Below are 16,733 nucleotides of genomic sequence, written 5' to 3'. Positions count from 1 at the left end.
TCAATAGATTCTTTTCAAGATGGAGGTTCATTCCCAAATTCTTTGGCTACAGCCCTGCTGATGACCCATGTGAGATATCATTATGATTGACATGATGGATTTTTCAATTTGCTTTTTAAAAAAAACCTAGGAAATTGCATTTTAAAACTGATTTTAAAAGGACGTTACAGTTTCAAAGTCAAGCACTGAAAAGTTAGGAAATGCCACTATTGAAATTCCTTAATTCCTCAATACAACCTTGATTCATCCCCTTTGTGTGTATGTATCATGATAGAATAATGGAATCATAGACATACAGGGCTGGAAGGGACCTAAAGAGGTCATCTAGTCTATCCCACCACACTGAGGCAGGACCAAGTATACTTGCACCATCCATAACAAAATGTTTGTCTAAACTGTTCTTTAAAATACCCAACCGTGGTGTAAGAGGATTCAATCACAGCTCAAGCCCCTCCTTGTGGTCAGGTGTAGAGTAGTGTCTCTCTCCCTGTCTGTCACCCCCCTTCTGACAGTCAGTAAGGTGCTGCAGTGGTCTCTCTTCCCATAACTGAGACCTCCAGTCAGGTCATAATTTAATCCACCCCTTTTGAGGTAAGAGAGTTTAACAAATAAACAATCCAAATGCCCTCATCAAACGGTCTTTGATCCCCAATCCAGGCTCTGTGGTCCTCACACCCTTGTCTCAGGGCTCTCCATTGGTTCTCATCCCCTTCTCAAGTGAATCATGCCACATTCTCTGATGGCTGGTATGGAACCTAGGACTCAGGTGAGGATCATGGAGCTTGACTGCCCTCTGGGCTTCTTTCTCTCTAATCCCAGAGAGTGCCTACATATTTTCTCCCTGCAGCCCCTTTTCTACTGCCTACTTCCTCTTTTCATGCTAATCCTAGCTCCTCTCCGAGCTGGGATTTATCAACAATTAGGGCTGCCAACCAAGTGCAGCCAGGTACCTTAATTGAACTCTCTAATTCTAGTTGACTCTTTTCATGTCAGTGCGAGGTATGCTCCCCATTGCAAATATGGATTCCACAACCTCCTTTGGTGACCTATTCCAATTTTTAATTATCCTTTCAACTAGAAAGTTTTTTTCCTAATATATAACCTAAATCTCCCTGGCTGCAAATTAAGCCAATTACTTCTTTTCCTACCTTCAGTGGACATGGAGAACAGTAGATGATCATGTGCTGTGTGTTTTTGGCATCTTGTTTTCATGATGCAAAGTGTAACAATAAGATAAAGGACATATTTATGTGTCTAAGGGCTTGTCTTCACTACAGAGCTAAATCGGTGCTGCTGCAATCGAGGAAGCAACATCGATTTAGTGGGTCTAGTGAAGACACACGCTCAATCAATGGGAGAGCACTCGCCCATCAATTTCTGTACTCCACCACAATGAAAGGCGGAAACAATGTCGATGGGAGAGCATATCCCGTCGACATAGCGTAGTGTGGACCCCGCTGTAAGTAGATCTAAGCGATGTTGACTTGAATTATGCTACTAACATAACTCAAATTGCATAACTTAGATCAACCAGCAGTGGTAGTGCAGACCTGGCCTAAGACACAAAATTAGGACATGAGTGATCTAAGCTATATTGCTAGTTCAGCCCTGGACTTTCTAGGTGTTGTTGACCAAGACTTTATAATAATTTATACACACAAGGGGGGCTGAATTAAGGTTATTTGGATAACTTTAATCCTGGCATTTCCCAGCTTTTCAGTGCTTGACTCAGAAACCTTAATATTCTTTTTACGTAATATTTTTCTATGCAGTTTAATAGCTAGATTAGATAGAAATAAATTTGGGAAGTGAGGTATTGCTGAATGCTATCATAGTCTGGATGTGTTAGAAGGCTGTGTGTACTAAAGCTTATATCATTTTAATATGTTCTGTAGTTTTATTTGGTCAGGGATCCTTTCTTTAAGAGAGGTTTTTACTCTCATTATATTTTCCAAGGTGGATGAAGTAAAAAAGTACACTTTATCATCAGCTTAAAATTGTTTTCACTGCAGTTTCTAAAGAACTTTATCTACTATTTTATATGTTCTATGGAATGATAAATAATTTTACTAAAATCTGTTCTGCTTACAAAACAATTATTTGCATTTTTCACATAGTACATTGACTGATTAAGGGGATGACTTAGCCTGAAAAACTTTAACAGACACTGCCAGCTGTTGTGAACCACCAGAGAAATAAATAATTTCAAGGTTTTCAAGCACATTTCAAGGTTTCATTGAAAGAGGATATTAACAAGGATATAGAGAGATATTCAGAGGTTTGGCCGCAGAGGGATGCAAAGGCTGTAAATTCATTTTGTCTTTGCGGTAGGAAAGACAATGATCTAGGATAACTTTTTACTCCAAATCTTTGAAGTTTTACAGAGAGATTTCCATACCATATTTCACTTGCTACTTCTAGTAGCAGTAGCACTAGGTTATGTCATACAAGATAAGAAAACGTGAAACATTCACAAAGTAAAGGAAACCTTTACTGTTGCGGTTCAGTGATGAGACAGAACACAGCTTTATCCAAGCAAACAGGCTGGTCAGCGGAGATGGGCTGTTCTGCCCCCCCTGCCTTCCACCTTCTCCTTTTATTATATTTCTCCCCCTAAGCATTACACACTGCTACACAAAGGAATGTATGACGTTGATTCATATGCTTAGTTACCATCCTCTATCTACTACAATCCTGGTTCTCAGGCCTTGAGCCCAGGCTAAAGAAACCTCCCACAGTTGCTGTCCAAACAATCAAGTTCTCAGGGTTCATATCTAGCCCTTGTCCTTGGATAGAGCAATGTGTGCATTGCTCCTAGGAAACAGTCAGGGTGTGCCCCGCCTGCTTCCAGGTGGAATAGCTAGACATTAACCCTTCATCTCCCCTTTTTTTGTTTATTAAAGTTGGCCATTTCATAGTAGCCGCCAATTTGTTTTGTCATGCTATTTAACTCCCAGACAGACAAGGACATAACCTGGGGAGCTTTCCAGGGCAAAAATTTTACAAAGTCTTAACAAGGAAGGAATACATTGTACACAGCAGCAACAAAAAAAATAAGCCCAATGATTACAAACACAAAATAACCAAAAGCTTAACATCTGCAATATAATCATCTAAAAGGGGTACACTTCTTTTACTACAATTGTGACCAGCAAAAGGCAATATAAGTGTCATTCTACTAAGACAGCAAAGGGTGCCATCACTTAAATTTGCAGGAATATAATTAAAGGTGCATGAACCACAAGTAAAAACCCATCCTGATGGTAGGATGATATGGCCATAATTATATGAAACATTAACAGCATGGGAACAATTTAAAAGGGATTGAGAAATTTTTTGACAGCCCAATGGCACCTTTGTACTAGTGCAGTTAACTACACGCGCACAGGTGACATTGTGAGCCCCGGCCGGGTACGGTGTGTGAAGGGATATAGCCGTGCGAGGCAGAGTATAGTTGGCCGGGCCCCAATTAGCCATGCTAGAGTATTGGGAGGAAAGATTAGCATAAGCAGAGAACAGTGTCTTATTCTCCTTCGGACTTGTAACGGGGGAGGCGCTTCCGAGCCAACCCCTACAGAAAATAACAGGCACAAAAGGCACACAATCATCACAGAATTAGCAGTGATTTGGGCGAGAATCGCCACAAACAAAGTCTTAGGAGTTTCTGGCTGCTGATCTGCTGCCAGTTTTCGTTGAGCCGTGGCGACCAACGCTTTTACTGCTCCCCATGTCACGGGCTGGCTTGGGATGCTACGCCTCCTCCGTTTCCATCCCGGCGTTGTCGACTCAGGGGGCAACGCGGTCTCCTCCAAGGTCAGCTGAAACTCTGGTATGGGATTCGACAGCCCCTGGTGCCATGCCATGTTGTTTAAGTGCTGGTCGCACGCACCGGGCTGGAACCCACAATGGTCCTGCAGGGAGAGACACAGCAGCATATCCCCGACCCCAAGTGATTAGAGGTGCTGGGCCCAGCCACTGTGGATCGGGCAGCTGACGGTAAAAGACACGCGGTCTTTCCAGTACCTCAGATTTGTGAAAATGCCGATCCGCAGGGGTCTGCTGATCTGCATTCAGTGTTAAATTATTTAAAGTAAACAAGAGGATATACATTTGTTGTTGAATGTCTCCTAAGGTTCGGAGATGCAGCTCCCCTTGTTTTAATTGTTTATCTAGCAAGGTTTTGAGTGTGCAATTGGCACGTTCAACAATGGCTTGGCCCGTGGAATTATAAGGGATTCCGTGTTTAAGACGGACGTCCCAGCGGGCACAAAAGGTGGAGAGGGCTGCAGAGCAGTAGGCTGGGGCATTATGTATTTTAATTTGGCAGGGGCGACCCATAACAGAAAAGCAGGCCAGCAAATGGTGAATAACTTTGTTAGTGGCTTCCCCACGTTGTGGGGTTGCCCAAAGGAAGCCTGAATAAGTATCAACGGAAACATGTAAAAATGAATAGGGGCGGAATTGTGGCACATGAGTAACATCCATTTGCCACAGCTGATTTGCTGCGGTACCTCGGGGGTTAACGGCATAAGAGAAAGTAGGAGCAGCAGCAGCACAGTGGGGGCAGGAACGAACAATGGAACATGCATGATCAGCAGGAATGTGAAACTGCCGGGCCAAAACAGAGGCAGACTGATGAAAAAAGGCATGGCTTTCAATGGGGTCAGAAAAAAGGGAATTTACCTGACCACGCAACGCGCGATCGGCGCGTGCATTGCCCTCAGTGAGTGGCCCAGGCAGAGGGGTATGACTGCGAATATGAGCAACAAAGTAAGGGAAATGACGAGTGGCAAGAAGATGCTGTAAAGACAAAAACAGGTGAAGGAGGTCTGCTTCAACCTGAGGGGTAATGAGGGCAAGGGGTAAATAAGCAATTACCTAATAAGCATAATGGGTATCCACAATTAAATTAAAGGGACAATCAGCAAAAGATTGAAAGGCCAAAATAACAGCAGCTAATTCTGAACGCTGTGAGACGGCGAGTGAGACAACGTAGATCCAAAGCCTCCTCCACCCCGAGTTCGATCCTCGGCAGCTGGCACCTGATAGGGGACTAAAATCAATTGTGCAATTGACCGTCCACGCGGGAGCGACTGTGGAAGATGAGTCCACACCTGAACCTTAATAATGCCAGTATAATCAGCATCAATGACCCCTGGAATGACAAAAAAGCCCTGTTTCGCAGCATGTGAGCGAGGGAGAACAAGACCTACAAAGCCGGCAGGGAGAGGTCCCACCACCTGTGTAGGTATGGCACAGACCTCCCCTGGCAGCTGAAAGTCAGTGTCCTCCTGCATGATCAAATCAAGCCCTGCACTTCCAGCAGTCGCTGCCCTCATAGAGTCTACGGATTCCAAGGCAGAGGAGCGATTGCCTGAGTAGGAAACACCCCCGTTTGGCCCTGGGTTCGGGGGGGACCCGTCGCGCGGTTTCCCAACCCGCTACGACACTGATTAGCCCAGTGATAACCTTTCCCACACTTGGGGCACTTCTTTGAGGGTCGGGCTGGTGCCTTAGATGAGCGGCACTCCCGCTGAAAATGACCCTCCTTTCCACAGCGGTAACAGCGCTTCCCCTCCTTCCCAGTTTTTCTGAGGGCGGCAGCCAGAACTCCAGCCTTGTGGGCTTGTGTGCCAATGTTCTGGCATGCCCGCAGCATGTCTGAGAGCTCTAAAATACCAGAGACTTGTGCTGCCTGGAGAGCACGGCGGCAATCCTCATTTGCATTTTCAACTGCCAATTTTAACAGGAGCTCGTGAGCTGCCTCAGTGTTATCCACCTGTCGGAGGATAGCCTCCTGCAATCTGTTGGTAAAATCCAAAAAGGACTCTAAGGCACCCTGACGGATACTGACAAAGCTTTTGGTAGGCTTGTCTGAATCCGGGACCTTCTTGAAGGCATGCTGGGCACAGGTGGAAATAATGGGGAAGACGGCCTGAGGGAGTTGAGACTGCATCCCAATAGTAGCAAACTGGCCCTCCCCTGCCAAATGCTCATAAATGATACCTTGCTCTCTATATACCTGGGCTTGGCGTTCTGCCATCTGCCGATACTCACTAAGCCAAATAACATACTGACTGGGTGACAACATCATGCGCAGCAGCGTTTTCCAATCCTCAGGGATTAGGGAGTACCCAGCACCCATCCCTTCAATGAGACCACGCACAAAGGTGCTAGTCAGGCCAAATTCACGAATTGCTTTCTTTACCTCTCTAACCACCGAGTATGGCAGAGTGGTCCAGGTGCCCACGGGGTTGCCCTGGTCATCATTCTGCCAGGTCACCGGGCAAACAGAGACCAGATCAGCCAGCTCCTCTGCTGTAAGATCTGATCGAGCTTTCGCTGCGTGAACCATTTGTTGCGCCAGCGAAAGCTTCTGAGCAGATGCAGATGACTCTCCGGGGGGCCCCACGGGGGGAGGGTGATCACACATCAGCTCCGGTGGGGAAGGCCAGGGAGGCGGTGGTAATAGAGGCACTGGGGGCGAAGCAGGGGGAGGGATGGCTGCAGGAGCGGACGGGGGTGGCAGGATCGGCAGCTCCTCTGTTGGTGCTGAAGAGGGCCTTTCCGAGGCGACACGCTGTGTCGCATCGCCAGGAGGGGGGATGGCTGCAGGGGCGGACGGGGGCGGCGAGAGCACCAGCCTCGCGAGGGAGGGTCTGTCCGAGGCGACACGCTGTACCACGTCGCGGCAGAGGTGCCAGGCATGTAAAGCCTGCACGGGTGCCCGAGGCTCTTTGTGCAATGTCTGGCCCAACCGCTCCCAGTCCGCTAGCTTAAGGCTTCCAGCTTCAGGATACCACGGGCACTTGGCACGCACCTCCTGTAGCAGGAGAGTGAGTTCTCGAGCCGGGCAGTCATGCTGAGCCTTACGCAGCAAATACTGCAGCTCATTGCGGTGTTGCACTTGCAAAGCAGAGAGGGAGCTTCCCATACTTACCACAGTGAAAAATACTCACCGGGATCCACGAAGTGGATGAGTGACGTGTCTGAAACCCTTGCCGGGCGAGGTGAGTTCTGAGGGCCCCACGTTGGGCGCCAGTTGTTGCGGTTCAGTGATGAGACAGAACACAGCTTTATCCAAGCAAACAGGCTGGTCAGCGGAGATGGGCTGTTCTGCCCCCCCTGCCTTCCACCTTCTCCTTTTATTATATTTCTCCCCCTAAGCATTACACACTGCTACACAAAGGAATGTATGACGTTGATTCATATGCTTAGTTACCATCCTCTATCTACTACAATCCTGGTTCTCAGGCCTTGAGCCCAGGCTAAAGAAACCTCCCACAGTTGCTGTCCAAACAATCAAGTTCTCAGGGTTCATATCTAGCCCTTGTCCTTGGATAGAGCAATGTGTGCATTGCTCCTAGGAAACAGTCAGGGTGTGCCCCGCCTGCTTCCAGGTGGAATAGCTAGACATTAACCCTTCACTTTACTCTTAAAAACTCTTGGAAAGGACATCAGTGGGCCATTCCAAAAGAAAGTGCAAAGGGTTAAACATTTTCCCTAACAAAATGCAACCTCTTTCCAGACTGAAACCTTGAAGAGTTCCAATAAGAGTTGTAGAAACCAGGTGTTTGTTCTAAAACTACCCTACCATAACAATGAATACTTCCTAGATAAAAATTAATGAAGAGAAAACTCATAAATGTGTCAGAAGAAGATAATTATTATTTCAGATACAAGCCAGATGCTCTCCTTTGGAATGCAAATTAATACTCATGACTAGAAGGCTGAGTTTACAAAAGTCTTCTCCTGTCATGACAAGGGAGAGTCCCCACTGGCAGATCATTTTTAGCCAACAAAAATATGAAAGAGAAACAAACATCCAATATGAGAAAGTTGACAGCTGTACAATGAAGAAATTATTTTGTGGGATAAACAAGAGTGCGATTCCTACCACAAAAGATAGATTCTTAGAAGCTCTTTAAATATATATGGCTTCTAGTGAGGTTGCTCCCTATCCTACCACTTACTTCTACATTCACTGGTTTTAGAGCCTCTCAACAGCCTATTGCTTGAGTATTTTAGGAGATGAGCAATTTAATTTCTATTTTAAAAAGGTATAATGCAACTTTACTGAAACCTCTCTGATTTAAATGGAAGCCATGTGAATTTAGATGCAATGTGTGTTTGGATTCACCTTCAGAAACAAAAGGCAACTGGCCTGGAAGAGTAACCACAGGATGTGCAATTTTGGTATTTTTACTGCTCTGTAGGCACATGATGCTGCATATCCTCACTGTCCCATTCAGCCTAATGTCTCAGTCACTGAATACACCAGCACTCACAAGATTAAGCAGAGTTTGAAATGTCTGAAAAAGCTCTTAAATTCACATGTGGAGCACTGAAAATATGATTGGACAAAGCACTGTGTAAATGTACCAGAAGGAAGAGGTCTGTATGGACAAGAAGATGGAATGGATGACTTAATGGTTCCTCCCCATCTCTAATTTCTCATCTCCCATGACTGTATAGAAGAGCAGATACAGAAGACCTTCCAGTTCACATTTTCCTGTGATCATTATAACACAAAAAATCTATGCAGAAGCAACTGTGCCCTCACTGGCTAGAGGCTATCTCAGGGTAAGACATGCAAGACTCCATATTGTGTGAGGTATGTGTTGCTAATGTAGGTAAAATGTTCTATTAAATCTTATTTGTCTTTGTTCACAGTAGAGGTATGTTACATGATACATGACAGATATCTAAGTGTGCATATAGTATACATTGTGTCTCACTTCCATTTAATTTTTAATGTACAGAATTAGCAAAGCTGCCAACTTTCCATGTATCTTTAGGGGAGTGTGATGGGGTGGACTACGCCGTGAGGCCCCCGATGGAGGCCTTGCAGCCCTACCACACCTGCCTCAGAAAAGGGCAGTAGAGAGGTCCTCCAAGCTGCTTAGAGTGTCTGTGTGGGAAACAGCCAATCAGGGGCCAGAAGACTAGTATAAGAGCTGCAGGGCCAGCCTGAGATCAGTTCCTTGCTAGAACTGGAGAAGAGTGGATAGTGCTCCAGGCTGGCTGCTGGGATTCCACAGGGACAAGGCCCTGAGGTAAGGGTGAAGAATATGCTGGAACCATGGGGACGTGGCCTAGGGAATTTTAGCAGCAATGCAGTGTATTTAAAGGGACAGGGTGGACTGCTGCTATATATAGGGTCCCTGGGCTGGGACTCAGAGTAGTGGGTGGGCCGGGTTCCCACCACCAACTGCCACCAGCTGCTGTGAAAGTAGCCTGGACTTTGAGACCCCAGAATGGGGACTGAGCTGTAATGGCCCATCTGAAGAACTGACCAGAAAGACCCTGAGAGGGTGAAGACATTGCCTTCCGGGAAGGAGCCTTGGGGCACCGCTCTATTCCAGAGCAGGAACAAATGGAGAGAAACATTACAGAGGGCACTGGGAGAAGCCCCTGTTTGACTTGATCCCCAAAAGGGATTTGCTTTTGTCTGAGTCACCAAAGACCATCACAAACAGGTAGAGAGAGAGGGCAGGCACATGCAGTCGACGGGGGCTTTCATGAGAGGTGAGTGCAACTCCGTTACAGGGATACATGTGAATTTTTGAGATATGAACTGTGGCTAATTTATGTTTTGGTCTCTCATATAGGTAACAATTGATCACAATCAGCTAGGTGCACACACAGCATTACCTTACATCCACTTCATTTTCATATACCCTCTCAATCACAGAGCTAATTAACAGTGGTGCCAAGCCACTGTATTTTCTGAAATATGAATGCATGAGTTCAACCCGGCCTTCCTCCTTCTCCCCCCCCCCCAAAAAAAAAAGAAAAGAAAAGAAAATGGAAGATGTCCAAGTTATTTTGAGGACAGCTGAAATTATCTTTCAAAATCTCTGGACTGAGCACTGTTAAGTTTGCAATGTGTGGATCTTCTTATGATACAAAACATTTTTTTATGTTTTTCACATCTCAACTGTTTCTAGTTTTCTGCTTTTGAAAGGGAATTACACCAAATTAAGAAAAGATAGGATCAGAAATGAACTTCTGACAGCAACAAAATGTCCACAATACATTATAACAAGATATGGAGCCTTGAAAATCTAGGTTGCTAGTTCAAACAGTGTGAAATTCTGAAGTCCTTACTTGATCAGAACTCCCACTGATGTCAAGGACCACTTTGCTTAAGTTAGGACTGCAGAATTTGGTCCATTCTGAATAGGTTACAAGTCACTCAGAACTGATGGCTCTTCTGTACCTTATTATGATGAGTTGGTGGTCTCAGTCTAGTTCTGAGTGGAATCCACATCACAGATATTACCTTCTTATTTTTAAAAAGTAGTGGTCCTTTTAGGTTAGATTTCAAATCAACTAGTGAGGAAACTTGACCTTGCACAGACAATGTTGATATTGTATGCAACCTGTGGGTGGTGACTTTGGTCCCCAAGGTTGTTAGCTTTTCACCTTTCACTATGAACACTGAAGTCAGTTAAGTACAATGAAAAGGAGTGATAAGTGACTGAAACAGAGCTGAAATGTTATAACTGCAGTTTCCAGCCTTTTGAAAAACTGCCAGAAAGATTTTTCCCTTTCCAAAGTATATTGGCTTAAAATAATGTTTTTAAATTGGTCATAATGGGTTTATTCTCATCTCATTATACACACCATTCTCCAACTGATACTAATGGGAGTTTGCATAGGGGGGAAAAAACCCTCTTCTCTGAGCCACATGGTGGATCTTGACTCCAGTATTCTACTATCCCTACTTGCTCAGACATAGCATCGGTACTGAGAGAAGAATATCAGAGTCCAAATCTGTCAGGACGTTCTCAGAAGAAAATTTTGTCCAAAGAGGGAATAAAAAGCAGAATATTTTTAAAAACTGTAGACACAATTCTCCTTCTACATTTGTTTGGCAATGCTCTCCATACATGCAGGGAGAGCAGAAAATCAACTAAGAATTTGTCCTTCAGATATTTAGAATGGAAAGTGGCTGGCTCAGTGCAGAGGATGCAGGTTCAGATTAAGGTAATCCAGAGTTCTAGGCACACCGTAACAAGAGGCCCTTGAGACCCCAACCCAGCTGTCCTGCCACCACTCAGCATAGTTGTGGCAAAGAGGCACCTCCTTTCCAGAGAGAGAATTAGTGACATGACATCATGTTCTCCTACCCCTACACATGGTGAATGTCAAAAGTCATTGCTTTCTTATAAGTGGGGAAGACTCGCATAATGGTGCAAGCTATCGACTGATCTCTGTCTATGCCATTCCAGGTGCTGCAACATCTCATCCTTCAGCACATCTCCCCAGAAATGGAGCCAATATCAGCATCAAGCAAGCAGTGTTTTGGAAATGTCAGAGCACCTGCGATCAAGTTCTGCCTTTGACAGCATTCATTGAAAATGGTTTTCAGAAAAATCTGAAGATCAGAGCTATATTTCTGGACCTGACAGCAATATATCATATGGTCTGGCACACAGGGCTCTTAGTCAAATTGTCGATATGTCTCTCAGCATGGATAGTCAACATCATTGACCATCTCCTCCGCAACAGACATTTCCAAATGTTCGTGGGAGACAGTAAGTGAAAAGACAAACCAGTAGTCTACCCCCAGCACTTTTCAGCCTGAACACAAACAACCTTCTGCTCACCCAGTTCAGAAGTTCACTTATGTAGATGACATTTGCTTAGGTGTCCAAGCACGGGTCATTCACAGAACTCAGACGACCTAACCCCTGACTTGATTAAAATGGCCAAATACTGTAGTCAATGGCATTTGCAACCAAGTGGGACCAAAACCGTTTCAATTGTGTACCACCTTTACAATGCCAGAGCAGACCAACTGAATGCCTTTCTCGGTGGATATTGCGTGTGTCAGGGTTCCTTCCCCACTCTGAACTCTAGGGTACAGATGTGAGGACCCGCATGAAAGACCCCTTAAGCTTATTTCTACCAGCTTAGGGTAAAACTTCCCCAGGGCAAAAACTCTTTGCCCTTGGATGGTACACTGCCACCACCAAGTGATTTAACAAAGAATCAGGGAAAGAACCACTTGGAGTTCTTATTCCCCCAAAATATTCCTGTAAGCCCTTACACCCCCTTTCCTGGGGAGGCTTGAGAATAATATGCTAACCAACTGGTCACAAAGTGATTACACACCCAAACCCCTGGGTCTTAGGACAATAGAGAAATCAGTCAGGCTCTTAAAAGAAACAGAACTTTATTGGAAAGAAAAAAAGTAAAAGAAGCACCTCTGTAAAATTGGAAGGGAAGCTAATTTCACAGGGCAATCAGATTTAAAACACAGAGGATTTTCCTCTCTGCAAAAACTTTAAAGTTACAAAAAGAAAACTAGGAATACACCTTCTCAGCACAGAGAAAATCACAAGCCAAAACAAAAGTAAACTAATGCATTTCCTTGCTAGTACTTACTAATTCTAATGGAGTTGGAGTGCCTGCTTCTTTTGATCTGTCTCCGGCAAGCATACAGAACAGACAGACAAAAACCTTCTTTTCCACCCCCCACCACTCCAGATTTGAAAGTATCTTGTCCCCTTATTGGTCCTTTTGGTCAGGTGCTAGTCAGGTTACCTGAGCTTCTTAACCCTTTACAGGTAAAAGGATATTGTGCCTCTGGCCAGGAGGGATTTTATAGTACTGTATACAGGAAGGTTGTTACCCTTCCCTTTATATTTATGACAGCATGAAACACAAATCTCACACAGTGTACCCCACAGTAACCCTAGATAGATCTCTCTCATATCTTAACTTCCTGAGGAAAACTGCTGCTGAGATGAGGATGCGTAACAACCTTATGAGCAAATTGGCCAGAACTTCCTGGGAAGCAAATGCTCAAACTCTCTGACCATCCAATTTAGCCTTCTGTTATTCTGCAGCAGAATACCGTGTTCTGGTTTGGCTCCATTTGTTTCATGTCAAAATGACACACAACTACACTCATCCATGAACATCAAAACTCAGACAATTTGACACATACTAGTACTGTGGTTCCCTGTGGTAAGCAACATCACTCCTCTACACATCCAGCATGTGTAGAGACTTACAGGATGCTCAAAAAGAGCAAAAAGCCTGGTATGATAAACATGCCAGAGAGCGTTCCTTCAAAGTAGGAGACCAGGTCATGGTCTTAAAGGCGCTCCAGGCCCATAAAATGGAAGCATCGTGGGAAGGGCCATTCGTGGTCCAGGAGCGCCTGGGAGCTGTTAATTATCTCATAGCATTCCCCACCTCCAACCGAAAGCCTAAGGTGTATCATATTAATTCTCTAAAGCCCTTTTATTCCAGAGAATTAAAGGTTTGTCAGTTTACAGCCCAGGGAGGAGACGACGCTGAGTGGCCTGAAGGTGTCTACTACGAAGGGAAATGTGCTGGTGGTGTGGAAGAGGTGAACCTCTCCAGGACCCTTGGGTGTATGCAGCGACAGCAGATCCAGGAGCTGTGCACTAGCTACGCGCCAACGTTCTCAGCCACCCCAGGACTGACTGAACGGGCATACCACTCCATTGACACAGGTAATGCTCACCCAATTAGGGTCCAACCTTACCGGGTGTCTCCTCAAGCTAAAACTGCTATAGAACGGGAGATCCAGGATATGTTACAGATGGGTGTAATCCGCCCCTCTGAAAGTGCATGGGCATCTCCAGTGGTTCTAGTTCCCAAACCAGATGGGGAAATACGTTTTTGCGTGGACTACCGTAAGCTAAATGCTGTAACTCGCCCAGACAACTATCCCATGCCACGCACAGATGAACTATTAGAGAAACTGGGAAGGGCCCAGTTCATCTCTACCTTGGACTTAACCAAGGGGTACTGGCAGGTACCGCTAGATGAATCTGCCAAGGAAAGGTCAGCCTTCATCACACATCTCGGGCTGTATGAATTTAATGTACTCCCTTTCGGGCTGCGAAATGCACCCGCCACTTTCCAAAGACTTGTAGATGGTCTCCTAGCGGGATTAGGAGAATATGCAGTCGCCTACCTTGACGATGTGGCCATATTTTCGGATTCCTGGGCAGACCACCTGGAACATCTACAAAAAGTCCTTGAGCGCATAAGGGAGGCAGGACTAACTGTTAAGGCTAAGAAGTGTCAAATAGGCCTAAACAGAGTGACTTACCTTGGACACCAGGTGGGTCAAGGAACTATCAGCCCCCTACAGGCCAAAGTGGATGCTATCCAAAAGTGGCCTGTCCCAAAGTCAAAGAAACAGGTTCAATCCTTCTTAGGCTTGGCCGGTTATTACAGACGATTTGTACCGCACTACAGCCAAATCGCTGCCCCACTGACAGACCTAACCAAAAAGAAACAGCCAAATGCTGTTCAGTGGACCGGAAAGTGTCAGAAGGCCTTTAACAAGCTTAAAGCGACACTCATGTCTGACCCTGTACTAAGGGCCCCAGACTTTGACAAACCGTTCCTAGTAACCACAGATGCATCCGAGCGTGGTGTGGGAGCAGTTTTAATGCAGAAAGGACCTGATCAAGAATTCCACCCTGTAGTGTTTCTCAGCAAAAAACTGTCTGAGAGGGAAAGCAACTGGTCAGTCACTGAAAAAGAATGTTATGCCATTGTCTACGCTCTGGAAAAGCTACGCCCATATGTTTGGGGACGGCGTTTCCACCTGCAAACCGACCATGCTGCACTAAAGTGGCTTCACACCGTCAAAGAAACTAACAGAAAACTTCTTCGGTGGAGTTTAGCTCTCCAAGATTTTGATTTCGACATCCAACACATCTCAGGAGCTTCTAACAAAGTGGCTGATGCACTCTCCCGTGAAAGTTTCCCAGAATCAACTGGTTAAAATCGTCCTTGAGATGTGGAAAATATTGTTAGTCTTTATGTACTTGGTAGTATATTTAGAGATGCATGTGTCTTATTAACTCTGTTTTCCTAGAGCTCCAGGAAGAAATCCCAGCCAGTGTTTCACCCTAGCTGAGATTTGGGGGGCGTGTCATAAATATAAAGGGAAGGGTAAACCCCTTTGAAATCCCTCCTGGCCAGGGGAAAGCTCCTCTCACCTGTAAAGGGTTAAGAAGCTAAAGGTAACCTCGCTGGCACCTGACCAAAATGACCAATGAGGAGACAAGATACTTTCAAAAGCTGGGAGGAGGGAGAGAAACAAAGGGTTTGTGTGTCTGTCTGTAGTCGTCTTGGCCGGGGACAGAACAGGAATGGAGTCTTAGAACTTTTAGTAAGTAATCTAGCTAGGTATGTGTTAGATTATGATTTCTTTAAATGGCTGAGAAAAGAATTGTGCTGAATAGAATAACTATTTCTGTCTGTGTATCTTTTTTGTAACTTAAGGTTTTGCCTAGAGGGGTTCTCTATGTTTTTGAATCTAATTACCCTGTAAGATATATACCATCCTGATTTTACAGGGGGGATTTCTTTATTTCTATTTACTTCTATTTTTTATTAAAAGTCTTCTTGTAAAACACTGAATGCTTTTTCATTGTTCTCAGATCCAAGGGTTTGGGTCTGTGGTCACCTATGCAAATTGGTGAGGCTTTTTATCCAACATTTCCCAGGAAAGGGGGAGTGCAAGTGTTGGGAGGATTGTTCATTGTTCTTAAGATCCAAGGGTCTGGGTCTGTAGTCACCTAGGCAAATTGGTGAGGCTTTTTACCAAACCTTGTCCAGGAAGTGGGGTGCAAGGTTTTGGGAAGTATTTTGGGGGGAAGGACGCGTCCAAACAGCTCTTCCCCAGTAACCAGTATTAGTTTGGTGGTGGTAGCGGCCATTCCAAGGATAACGGGGGTAATATTTGTTACCTTGGGGAAGTTTTGACCTAAGCTGGTAAAGATAAGCTTAGGAGGTTTTTCATGCAGGTCCCCACATCTGTACCCTAGAGTTCAGAGTGGGGGAGGAACCTTGACATGGTGGCACAGCGGTGGGATTAACCTGAAATCATTTTGAGATCCAGTTGAGATTTTTTGAACTAGAAATACAGATTTTAAAAAGGAATTTTTAGGAAGTCCAGAAGGCAGCTTTGAAACTGAAAGCAGCTTGGTTTCTCTCTGCTTTGTGGCCAAGCAGAGACAAAAGGGGATTATCTTGTGAATTGCAGATTTTCTTTGCCTGGAGGCAGGGTACTTAACTCCTGCAGGGAAATTCACAGTCTTCCAACCCAGAGGTTTTTTTTTTTTTTTTTTTCTTTTTTTTTTTCTTTTCTTCCTAAAAGTAAATAGGAGGTGTGTGCTCTACCCATTTGCCTGGAGACAAAAGTGGCAGGGTTTTTTTTTAGGATTTTGATTTTTTTTTTTTTGTTTTACAAGGAGCACAGGTTTGAAAAGAAATTTTTTTTCTTCTTTGGGCTGGGTAAGCAGGTTTCCAAGTAGTTGGAGGTTTTTTGCTTTAATTTGGGCCCAGAGCAGAGACAAGGGAATTGTCTTTTTCTGTAGGCTGACAATCACTATCAGAGAATAGGTATTCTATTCCAGCACAGCAAAATTTTACAGCCAAGTTTTGTTTGTTTATTTCTAAACCTCGGGTGTAAAGTTAGTTAAAAACAGAGAGGTTAGAATGGCCAAATCCTCAGCTCGACTACAGCTGGAATTAGCCAAATTTCAGGCTGAGGAAAAACAAAGGGAACATGAAAGACAGATAGAACTCATGCAGCTGAAGAAGGAACAAGAAAGGGAGGCAGAACAACACCAAGAGGCTGCCCACAAGAGGGAAATGGAGGCAAGGAAGCATGTGGAGGAGGAGAGGGAAAAAGAGAGGAAGCATGTGGAGGAGATGGAGAGGAT

General features: G+C 44.9%; 1 protein-coding gene and 1 long non-coding RNA gene across 2 annotated transcripts; both read right to left on the bottom strand.

Annotated features, from left to right (window-relative positions):
- Positions 1-3,268: 3,268 nt before the first annotated feature.
- LOC311515442 (endogenous retrovirus group K member 5 Gag polyprotein-like) lies at positions 3,269-6,953 on the bottom strand. Its single transcript, XM_084618505.1, has 2 exons — positions 4,684-6,953; positions 3,269-3,911 (listed from the first exon to the last, which is right to left on the bottom strand). Exon 1 carries the CDS (start codon positions 6,932-6,934, stop codon positions 5,345-5,347), a length of 1,590 nt encoding a protein of 529 aa, XP_084474631.1. The 5' UTR covers positions 6,935-6,953; the 3' UTR covers positions 3,269-3,911; positions 4,684-5,344.
- On the bottom strand, positions 3,269-7,421 carry LOC311515443. Its single transcript, XR_014710138.1, has 2 exons — positions 6,960-7,421; positions 3,269-5,053 (listed from the first exon to the last, which is right to left on the bottom strand). It is a non-coding gene; the product is annotated as an uncharacterized lncRNA (long non-coding RNA).
- Between the last annotated feature and the right edge of the window lie 9,312 nt (positions 7,422-16,733).

This window comes from Lepidochelys olivacea (genome assembly GCF_965140295.1).
Source record: "Lepidochelys olivacea isolate rLepOli2 genome assembly, chromosome: 2".
Classification (NCBI taxonomy): domain Eukaryota; kingdom Metazoa; phylum Chordata; order Testudines; family Cheloniidae; genus Lepidochelys; species Lepidochelys olivacea.
The sequence above is the reverse complement of the archived record's forward strand: the minus strand, read 5'-3'. Positions and strand labels throughout refer to the sequence as shown.

Coding starts and splice junctions, on each gene's coding strand:
- LOC311515442 (XM_084618505.1), bottom strand. CDS start 6,934: ATGGGAAGCTCCCTCTCTGCTTTGCAAGTGCAACACCGCAATGAGCTG.